At 43.2% G+C, this 11,559-nt stretch overlaps 1 protein-coding gene across 2 annotated transcripts in view; it reads right to left on the bottom strand.

Moving 5' to 3' along the window:
- Positions 1-11,559, bottom strand: part of LOC126399579 (disks large homolog 5-like) — a 48,581-nt gene that overhangs the window by 15,403 nt on the left and 21,619 nt on the right. For both annotated transcript variants that reach the window (XM_050059643.1, XM_050059644.1), the window contains exons 9-21: positions 10,694-10,878; positions 10,419-10,544; positions 10,037-10,169; positions 9,807-9,931; positions 9,417-9,592; positions 9,094-9,197; positions 8,743-8,835; positions 7,673-8,641; positions 7,432-7,555; positions 5,634-5,778; positions 5,118-5,239; positions 2,386-2,469; positions 2,131-2,290 (exon numbers count right to left, since the gene is read on the bottom strand). In XM_050059643.1, coding sequence (XP_049915600.1) covers positions 2,131-2,290; positions 2,386-2,469; positions 5,118-5,239; positions 5,634-5,778; positions 7,432-7,555; positions 7,673-8,641; positions 8,743-8,835; positions 9,094-9,197; positions 9,417-9,592; positions 9,807-9,931; positions 10,037-10,169; positions 10,419-10,544; positions 10,694-10,878 — 2,546 coding nt within the window. The remainder of the gene's footprint in view (positions 1-2,130; positions 2,291-2,385; positions 2,470-5,117; positions 5,240-5,633; positions 5,779-7,431; positions 7,556-7,672; positions 8,642-8,742; positions 8,836-9,093; positions 9,198-9,416; positions 9,593-9,806; positions 9,932-10,036; positions 10,170-10,418; positions 10,545-10,693; positions 10,879-11,559) is intronic.

Here is an 11,559-nt window from a genome sequence, read left to right as displayed (position 1 = left end):
ACATTCAGGGTTCCCACGCATTTTTACTAATGAATTATTAAAAATTTTCAATGATATTTATCTAATTTCCACGACTTTATTCAAGTAATTTAAAATGGGTAAGCCTATATAACGATACAGCCATATATTATTACACATGCACGTCCCAGGCATTTGTGGATGAGCAAATTGCTAGCACTTGCTTTCTTTTCAAGCTTGTTAGACATTCCCACAGCCAACTAACTGCACATGCCAACAGACCAAAATGGCACATACAGGTTGTTCACAAAACGTCAAAGCCACACCCCTTTTTGGGGAACAAAAAAGAAGAAATCCTCGTTTGGATCATAATTTTGACCAGTTTGTATGCATTTATTTCTCGATAAGGAAGCACTTGTTTTATGGACATGTCTAGTAATTGTTCTGTGACCTAACCGGTACCTGAGCTTTCAAGATACCTTCATAAATTCAAGCTGATCGCCACCATGTCCCTTCAGGCTCCCATCCATCCAAGTGGATCAATGACCCAACACACAGCCAGATATTTCATGTACAGATGTTCAGATCACAATACCAGTGATTCAATCAATTATGTATTTTTCATTGAATTATCAGGTATTGTTAGACTGTATTGTCCGCAAATAAACTTCTTTTAAAGCCAACCGTTTGATCTACAGACTGAGATTTAGCTTGACAGTCAAATTCTGCTATACTGTAAGATTTTAAAGTTGCTTTCACACCTGCCCAGTTTGGTTCGGTTCAATCAAACTCAAGTTCGTTTGCCCCCTAAGTGCAATTTGTTTGGGCAGGTGTGAACACAGCAATCACACTCAGGTGCGCACCAAAACAACCAGACTAAGACCTTCTTGTAGAGGTGGTCTCGGTCCGGTTACAAAGGAACTCTGGTGCGGTTCGTTTGTGGTGAGAACGTGTTCCGACCTGGATGTGAACCAACTGCAGTCACATGACACATTGTTTGGGTTAAACATGAGCATGTTACAGTCCTGGAGGATTATTAATGTGCACCTCCTCCTGTACTGCCTTAATATGCACATTCAGCACATCCAATGCATCAAAACATTGTTTTCTAGTTGGAGCCGCGCCTCGTTTTCAAACTGTATGGTTTGACTAAAATGAACAATGACAGCAATATAGTCCACGATGAGCAGCGCTAAAATCAACCTGCGTAGTTGGCCCTCCATTGTGACATTAGAAAGTGTCACATTTATCTTGCAAGTGTACTCTTCTTCAATGTTTTGTTTACTTCCTGGATTTTTCCCGCATGGAAATTCTGACCAATCAAGAGCAGCTTTCTCACACAAGGCATTTGATCTGGTCCACTTGTAAATGCTGCCGTGAGAACACGAACCAACTCTAGGCAATTATACAAGTTCGCAACAAAATAAGTCCCTGATTCAGACCAAAGCAAGACAACTCTAGGTCTGAAAGCACCCTAACATTACTGCAGCAGCCTCCCAGTTAAGCTAACATTAGCGTTTCTAATTTCATAACTTTTCCCGGAATTTCATGACAGTGGGAACCCTGTACATTATATATCTGCAGTGTGTACTAAAGTTATCATAGCTGACTAAAAGTTAACGAAAAACTGAAACTAGGTGTGAAAAAACATTTTAGTTAACTGAAATAAAAATGAAAACTAATGAATAAAACAATAAAATATAAAAGCTAAATTATAATAACTCTGGTGTGTACACAGGAGGCCTTAATATTCGTGCTCTGATAGCCTTGCAGATGGTGCACATACTGTATGTGCTACAAGCAGCACAGGACAAACCTCAGGCTTCGTAAAGAGAGGAACTTGGGCTTAACTGCCAGTGGGACTCTGACAGAGGAAGTGTTATAAGAGACAAATCTGAGAAGGAGATGGAGAGAGGAAAGACAGAGAGTAATCACCCGAAGCAGGAGGGAAACATTTCAGATTATAATGAACAGCAGCAGAGAGGAAAGAGATGAGAATGAAATGATATATGAAGAGTCGGAGTTCTGAAGATGAAGGCTCACAGCTTTGTTTACTGCTTTACAAGCACTTAATCACAATGAAGCAGACAGAGGTACAGACAAATGGTGGAAAGCGTGTCGTGTTCTGCTGAATGATGGCAGCATAACGACCCGGACGAGAGACTGGCCTACCCATCCTTCCGCCTGTCACCGACTGGAGCAGGGCTGACTGATATCCTGGGCTGGGTGGAAATGGAGCTCTGAGATTGGCTGCTGGTGAAAGACGATGTCTCCAGGTTGACAGGGGACATTGGAGGCGTCGGGCTGCTACACTCTGAATGTGAGAGGGAGCCTGGAGTGGCAGAGGATAGATGTATGAATTCGGGCTTGCTGTTTACTGCTGTAAGGCTTGTTATCAGATGATGTAGCTGCCAAACTCAACCGTACCTCTGTCAGATCCGGTGGAGCGCGGATAACGAGTTGGAGGGATCTTGATGCGTTCTGCCCTAAACTGCAAAGTACTGGAGGAGCCTGAAGAACACAAACAGAGGAGACTTATTACAGAAAATTACAAAGAAAAAAAAAACCATTTTCTCGCTTGCCTAAGTGGTTGTTCAGCCATGCAGATAGGATGTTGCTTAGTGGAGGTGGTAATCAGTTTTTCCTGACATTACAATAGACTGCTGTGATGAATTACTACAATGATAGTGTATGATGTGCCCAATTAGTCACTGTCAGCTCCTGAGCTGAGTCAGACAGAATGTGATACATCTCGTGGTCAATTTAGTATCTCTCTAGATGATGTCTAAACACTTGAATATGTGGTCTTTCCTGTGTGATGTACAGTAATGCTGCTGCCCTTTGTCACTGATGTTGATACATTTCATAAAAATGTAACAGTGTCAGTGTTTTCTGATGTTAGTGAGGATAGCAATGCCCTCCTAAAACATGTTCATACTCATTCTGAATGTTTTTTAAGGATCAGAATTGATGCATCAGTATCAGATATTGTCTTTTTTTATTCCATGCATACTTCCATGTCAAAACCTGCCCTCTTCATTACCTACAATGCAACTTGGGTGTGTTATACTGGTAGCAGTTAATGTAGCTTCAAGCTGGAAGCCTCAAGCAAAGATGAGGCCACAGAGATTTGGTAAGCTCACGCCTTTCTAACTTCAAGCCCCAGATTTTGTTTTGTTTTTTTGCATTTTTAAACTTCTTTTTTGAAACTACATTTTCAACAAGTCTTCAGCCACTCAACACTCAAGAATAACTTTGGTATTTTTCCAACTAAACATCATGTTTATGTGTCTAAGTGGACCTATGGAACAACAATCTTTTTTATCTGATCTAGTACCGAGTGAAAGGGCTGCAGCCGGCAGCTGCGTACTGGCTGCTATGCAACCATTCCGGCCATTTGTGCGCCGTTCATTTCCATTATTCCCAGTGTCTGACAATATTACAGACAGGATCCCTACTGAGACAGACCTTTTTATGAAAGAGAAAGAGCCTTTTTGGCTAACCAGAAACAGCCCCAAATTTGCGATTGCCAAAACACCGGACTCCATTTAAATAAACGGTAATTTTATCATTGCAAAAACACATTCGAAGTTGCTCGTGACAAAATAAGATTCACAAAAGCCGTCTTGTTTCATCTTTCTACTGTTCCAACAATCACCAACTCTGGTTTGATTGAAATAAACCCTCAATTCACTCAGACAGGAAAATATGTTGGCTCTGTACAGAGAAGTTACTGTTAATTTAAATGACGTTTGGTGGGTTTGGTGATGGCAATTTCAGGGCTGTTCCTGGGTAAACGAAAAGGAATCTTACTCTTTAATAAAAAGGTCTGTCTCTATAGGGCCCTTTCCATATTGTTGTCCAACACACAGAATAATAATTTGAGTCTGTCAGTGGCAAAAACAAGCACTTTTATTGAATGTAAATCAACCACGCCAAATGGCCCGAGTTGTTCCAGTGCAGCCTGTTTTGCCAGAGGGCTCGGTCAACACTGGACTAGTTTGAAAAATTGCTGTTCCCCTTCTCTATTGGGTCAAGGTTGAAAAATACTGAAGTTACCCTTGAAATCGCCTCACTTAAAGCAATTTATCAGATTTCAGATTGCCCTCAGGAGCTTTACATACCTTCTTACCTGTCTGATTTTATACAGCCGTACACTCCCACCCGCAGTCTGAGGTCATGTGACCAACGGCTGCTAGTTGTTCCTCACACAAGCTTTAGGACCAGAGGTGACAGATCATTTCAAGCAGTAGCTCCCAGACTGTGGACTGCTTTGCCTTTCTCACTACGCTGTTTAAACTCTGTTGATACTTTTAAAACACATTTAAAGACTCTTTTATTTAAACTGGCATTTGGTTAATTGTGTTTTTTTCCTTCTCATATCTATGCATCTTTGCATTTATGTTTATACTTTGTGTTGTGTTTTCTTTGTTATTGTTCCAACTTTTGTGAAGCACTTTGTGGTTTTTACCTGTGAAAGGTGCTATATAAATAAAGTTGACTTACTTACTTACTTACTAGGTGTACTCCCCAAGACATATAAAGAGACTTTAATGTGTAAAATCAAGTTCAAATTTAAGGTAAGTCAACTTGCATCTAAGATAAGGTAAGGTAAACTTTATTGTCCCCTAAGGGAAATTCATCTTGGGCACAGTGCTACATTTCATTGCTTCGCAGGACAAGATAAAAACATCATCACAATGACAGTTCTATCACATAAAACAGACATGGACTATATTTAACAATCACAACACAGAAACATACAGAGACGTCTAAAGTGCAAGAAAAAGTGCTGAGTGCTAAAGTGCCGTGTGTTTAATGCACTATACACAGTGGGAATCTCTGAGATTTCTGCTGCCATCCCACTTCAATAGAAGTACAGCAGAGGTAGTTCTCAGTGTTGAAAAGTTATATTTAAACATTGCTACAGCAACACACCTTTCTGTACCGACTGTCCTGGTTTCTCACTATGTTCTAAAAAAGAAATAATCTCTAATAAAACAGTTTTATCTGCACCATCCAACTATCTGCATAGCTCGAAGCAGGAGGAAAAATATGTTTAGTAATTTGGGTGAACTGACCCTTTAAACACAAGACTAGGAGTCACAGGACATATTATCAAAGTTATGATTTGTCCTAATCTAGGACTGCAAACGTACCCAGTCTTGCGCTGGAGGGCAGGGAGTTGGTGCTGTGCGGTGGTTGGCTGCAGCTCGTCTCAGTCACGTCCCCGGCGCGCTTGTGGCTGAGGTCCAAGCTGAGCCGACCTTGATGCTGAGGGCTAAAAGTGGAGAAAAAAGGCCTCGGTAAGTCCCGCGGCGGTCAATCATCAACCCAGAGCAAGATGTAATTTGCTACATGCCATCTGTTCATGAGATCTGGGGCAGGGTAACCGTTGCTTTGTACGATAAAATGCACCATCACCGGACTTATCAAATCAATGTTGAATATGAAAAAACTACACTAGGGTTGCAATTAAAGACCCTTAGATATTCATTTTACAGTGATATTAAACAGAGAACAGTCGATATTGTGACACGTGACAATGTTAGTAGTAACACCTGTGCTTTTCCTGTTATAACAAGTCAAAATGTCGGATGTGAAAAAAGCTTATTAGTGTGAACAAAGAAAAATGTATGAGTCTTGTAAATGCAAACACAGTCAGATGTAAACACCTTGTGTGTGAATGTGGGTGGACGCCTGAGCTGGGAGCTGGAGGACAGTTGTTGGACTGGATCTCGTGGCTCCACGCGGTGTACACGGGGTTCCTCATAACAGCGGTCACAGCAGGACACGGGGCTAAACCTCGCTGTGCTGGGTCTGAGGGAACACACAGGGTAAGATCACAGGTTACATCAGACTCAACACAGACATGATGATGAGAAGCGAAGGTACAGTCAGTTTGTATTTCTGTCCTACGAACAGTCACCCCATCTCTTGTATGTTTTTAAAGAAGCACCAATGATGGATAAATTTAAGCATCTGTTTCCTGTTTTGTCGCAATCTCCAGCCGGCTTATGTCAGAGTTCACCTCAGTTCAGTTTTGATCAAGTAGAGCCTTTTTCGGGGATGAGTGCGGGGAAAATTTCTTTGCGATCATACATGAAGGCCTAGTCCACACATACACAGGCATATTTGAAAGTGTAGCTTTTCTCTGTTTTAACCTTTCATCCGCATGTGAACTGTGTTTTAGGTCACTGAAAAGAAACATTTTGTAAAACTCACTGTCTAATGTGTTGACCTGTAGACTGGAAAAACTGGGTTTTTGGTTTGCTATGTCAGAGTTTACAGTTACTCCTTTGAGAGGTGTCTTAAATGAGTTGACATTTTTTGAAATGGCAGATGTGACCACATTGCTAGCAGGACTTTTTACATGTTTACTCATAAATGTAAAGTTTGGGCCTTTACACGCTGATTCCGTTTTTTTGGATGCATTTTTTTAAATCCCTCCGTTACATAGGGAAACCTTGCACACTGATTCCGATGCGTTTCATTGTTCTATTCTTTGTGAAAATTCACAATACGTGACAAAATGACAAGACATATTTCCTCCTTTGCCTCTCTCCACTGGAGTTACCAATCTGGCTGTCATCACTTACTTCCCGTGTCTTTCATTTGACACCGCAGCTGCATGAAGGGGCGCAGCAGTCCTCCCTCTCTGTCTCCACATTCTATGTGTGGTCCACATCCTCCTCCTCTTCATCATCATCCACCTGAATGTTACTATCTGACTTGTTGAATGTGAGCTATTCGCAGTTATGAAATGATTTTGTGCGCCCTGTTCCTCTGTCCTGTTGCAGCTGTGTCCCGTCACCACATTTTCTTCACTCATTGTTGGTCAAACCTCTCTAAAGGCTCTGAATGATGCAAAAACGCAGAAAATCTAACCTGTTCAAGTTTCAGACTCAGTGTGCAAACGTGACTGACACGTGAGGTCATATTAATTTTTAGACATGCGACAATTTCAGATGGAAAAAAATAACTCAGTGTGCAAAGGCCTTTACTCTTCCACTACACGGAGGAACAGAGGCATCGGTGTGAGGTGCAGAGGTCACTGCTCCAGGTAACCTTCTGGTAATGGCTTCTTTTCAGGCTTCTGATTGGCCAACATCATCTTCTTTTTCTTTGAATGGTTTTAGGATTAGGGTTAAATCACAGGCTGTTGGTTGGCATGCTCCTGAAAGCGCTTCAATTGCGTTTCTGCAGTTTCATATGGAGAGAGATTTTGTTGTAACAGTGCTTGTGTGGACAGGATTTACGTACAGGAAGTATGAAAGGGAGAAAAACACTTTTTCAGAAATACTTTTGTACATGTGAACTAGGCCTAAGTCTTAATGCTAGTGACAATAACAAAATGTACAAATATATAAATGTGAAGTACAGAGACTCAGATGCTGTCAGACAACCGACTCAGCGGAACACTTTTGGATGTGAAAGCAACACAGAACAGGTGACACTGTTCAGATGACTCACGTGTCGGGATGCTGCTGTAGCTGGGGGGTGCAAAGGGCATGCTGTACCGATTGGTCCTCATGGGAGAGAAGCGTAACAAGTCCATTGGCTCTGGGGAGTGCTCGTCATTAGAGAAACTTTGTACCTGCAAGAAGGAATCAAACAGCTGATAACACTCGGCTGCCACTAACGATTGTTAATCAATTTGACTAACACACACCAACAAAAACGCCAGATCAGATGAGAACAGTATCTCAGTTACCTGCATTGGAACCGGGATATGTAACGGAGTAACATTTCGCCGCAGTGCTGGAGCTGATTTTGGCCGGTACCTCCTCTTCTGCCGCTCCTCTGCCCTGTGTCGACTCCCCTCCTCAGCAGGTTTCTTGGAGCTGCTCTTCGCCTCTCCTACATCGCTGTAATAGAGCAGGTTCCCTGCCTCTCCCGTGTCCTGTGGGCTTGTGGCTTGGGCCGGGGAGGCCGGGGGAGTGCCCGTGGTGATGGTGGAGTCCGACGCCGAGCTGTTCTGCTGGCGATGTTTGAACCTGAACGAGTCGCTCCTGGCTGGCGGGGTGGGAGGGGTCTGACCGGATTCAGACATTGAGCTCTGCGGCGAGTGCTTGGGCACCTGAGAAAGAGACATGTAGTCCAGTTTCGGGGGCACCTCTGGTCTCCTGAAAGCGTTCACGTCAAAGATGGACTTCCTCTGTTTGACTTTTTTGTAGATGGAGAGCTGAGCACACTCAGGGAGAGACGCTCCTGCTATGACTTTAGGCCATGTGCCTCCAGCAGGTTTTGCTGCTGAGCTCTGCACTCGGTCCACAGCGGTCTGAGGTGAGCTGCAGTCGGAGAGTACGGGGGTGAAGGTGTAGGGGCGATGGTGGAGCTCTGGCCTCCTATAGCAGAAGTCAGGGTGGGGCTCTGAGGGGCTGTGGGAGGTGGAGAGGGAGCGGGAGTGCAGGGAGCTGTTGGGAAAAGGCTTGTTGTGGCAGTGAGAACTGCTGCTGCTGCTGTCCAGAGAGTCACCGGTGTCCTTACACGTTTCGTCCCCTCGGCCACTCAGTTCACAGCTGCAAGTGTCTGTTTGTGTGGAGCAGTTGTGCTTGGAGCAGTTGTGCTTGGAGTTCCTGCAGCTCCTGGCGTGGATCTCACACGACTGCAGCCGAGACATCTTGTCTGAGTCCCTCAAACCTTCAAATAAACTCTGGCCAGAACAGCTCTGTGGGAGGAACTGTTGAGGGAGGGAGGTAAATAAATACTTATTTTATATTACTTATTTTTTGAAGTGACAAGAAATGAAGGCTGTTGTGTAGATAGGTCTGAGGACTTCACCTTCATGAGGGAGATGCTGAGAGAATCACGGCAGTTCCTCAGCAGAGATTCACATTCAGAGAGCGACTTGTTATCAAGTGCAATGCCATTGATCTGTGGTGGACAAAAACACACAGTCAGAAAAATTCCAGCTATCACAGCTCGCCTTTGAAGATAATATAACATATAACATATGTCATTAGGGTTGCCAAAGCAAATATAGTGCAAGGTGTGTTCCTTCATCAAACACAACATGCCTGTAGACAGCAGAGGGCACCAGAGGCCAACATCTCCCCAGTAGATGTCTCATGGCATCAAATGGACTTCATCTCTTGTCAAGTAACTTATACATTTTTCAGGCAGCATACTCACAGCTAACAGTCTATCCCCAACAGTAAGAGCGCAGTCTCTGGCAGCTGGACTGCCTGGAGCCACAGTGGCAACAAATACTCCACTTTCCAGACCTATGCCGCTGTCTGAGAGGTGAAACAAAAAACAGTCAGAAATATTACTACATGTGTTAACTGTCCATCTTTTAAAATACATAAAAAAGCTTAAATCATGACATATATTGCACTAAATAACAGCAATAACTACTGTATTCTGTGTACGGGAACATCATTAGTTACCTGTTATCAGCAGCATTTTAATATTTAAGTTTATTTCAAAAAAAAAAAAAAGAGCTTGAAGCTGACCTTTGTGTCCTGCCAGGTTTATCTGGATCGGGGTGATGATCCGTCCTCCCAGTGACTTCCTTCTACGAACCACCATATTGATCACTCCCTCGCCGCTCAGCACCGCTTTGATCACCTGCTTCCTGTCCTTATTGGTCAGGTCCACATCATTAATTTTCAACAACCAATCGTTTACCCTGCAGAGAGAGAACAAGAGAGACAGTTCAAGTAATCAAATACTCCAAAAGGAAAATAAGGACACAGACTTGCTTTGATCTGATAATTCTCGATCTAAAATCAGAAAACTTTTTTCCCCCAAGGTAAACACACTGTATTTTCTTAAGTGAACATGCACGCACATAAAATTTGTTTTAATTACTGAGGTGGTAAATAGAGCAGTGAGACAATTACCTTAATCTTCCTTCAGCAATACTTCCTTTGTCCACCTTACTGACAAATATGCCACAATCTCCTGGTAAATAAGGATCATTTACCCCTTCAGCGATATCAAACCCAAGTGCTTTCAAATCCATATCCTGAATAAGACAAAACATAATTAATGTGAAGTTTGAGTGCATCAAAATTTGGTTCAGCAGAAGTTAATTTACTGATTATAGAGAGTAAGAGAAAGTGGTTTTTACTCTGTGCTTCTCAAATTCTACAACTTCCGTCTCCCACTCCATTGAGTCCGTGTCGATGGCTGAGTCGTGTGAACTGTGAGCCATCAGCTGACGAAACCTCGCTTCCTTTTCCAACTGGTCCTCCATCTTTTCTCTGCAGGACACAGAACATGAGCAGATTAAGTACAGACACCTTTAGAAGTCAGTGACATCCTTCCTCCACTGGGTGGCACAAAAGATCTGGTATTAAATCACTCTGGAAGAGGAGCACAGACTCTGATACACAGAGGAACTTAGTGATTAACATTCAAGGTTTCAACTTAAAAATAGAGCAGAAAATAATAACAGCCTGGCATGTAAACATTTTTTTATGTACACAAAAATAAGTGGAGGTATGACTCACTTTAGTTCTTTGAGTTCCCGCGCAGCGTCGTTCTTCTGCTTCCTCGTGTCATCTAGATTCCTCAGAGCATCTGCCAGATCACTCACAGCTCTGTCCCTCTCTCGCCTCAGGTTGTCACACAGCGTGCTGACAGACGCACACGTTTTCACACAAAATCAGGATCACACAAAATGTAAACAAATCTATTTCCATCCGCGTCTTTCTTCGCTAACATGCAACATAAACACGACATGTTTCCACCTCACAGGCAGACAGCTTTTGAAGCTGCTCCTTACCGTATGCTCTCCCTCTCTGCCACTATCTTGTCCCTCTCCTGGAAGGCCCAGTCTCGTCGACACTTTGCCACCTCGGCCTCTTGCACGGCCTCCTTCAGCTCCTGAGAGATGGCCTCGTACTGCTTCCTCAGCATATCGATCTCCTTATTAGCTCGCTCCATGTCCAGAGTGGCAGAATCTTGTTTCTGGGGGAGTTGGAGAACATGTAAGGTGAAGGAGGTCAGTGTGGGGCTGTACAAATGTGAGCAGCGAGGTGCTTTGTGTGGGAGACACAAGACTTTGCTTGATTTAATCACATTACACTTTGGGGAACTTCATAGTGAACCCTGCTTTTTGCTCCAACACATTTCTGTGACATTTAAGGCCATGCTCATCCTGACTTTAGCACTGTATAAAAAAGCAGCATCCTCATTAATTTCACTGAAACCACAGCACTGGCTCAGCAGGGGTCTGATGAACAGGCTCCAGCACAAAAAAAACAATAGTTGTCTTGAAAAAATTTGAACCTGGCTTAACGTTTGCTGCAACACAGTCTAACACATCTTCTTGAACATCAAATTCAAAGTACTTTTCAAGGACTTTCCAGGCCAATTCTCTCAAATTCGAGCACCCAACACAGCACAGTTACAGACAGGCATCAAGGTTAATGACTACAACACAGAATTTTTAAGAGAAACCAGGAACGACCAGGCTTGGCGCTTTAAAGGCAGCCCATTTAAGAATAAAACAGCAATGGGCAAATCTGCAAACCACGGCTAGTTTACATCTACGTTTCATATGTAGGACGTAGTTTAGATTACACATATATGAGCTGTCATCAGGAGGCGGTGACATCTTGCAGACTGCATCCAACCCCCGACGACACC

This window comes from Epinephelus moara, chromosome 13 (assembly GCF_006386435.1).
Source record: "Epinephelus moara isolate mb chromosome 13, YSFRI_EMoa_1.0, whole genome shotgun sequence".
NCBI classification, from domain to species: domain Eukaryota; kingdom Metazoa; phylum Chordata; class Actinopteri; order Perciformes; family Serranidae; genus Epinephelus; species Epinephelus moara.
This window is presented reverse-complemented; position numbering and strand designations above follow the sequence as displayed.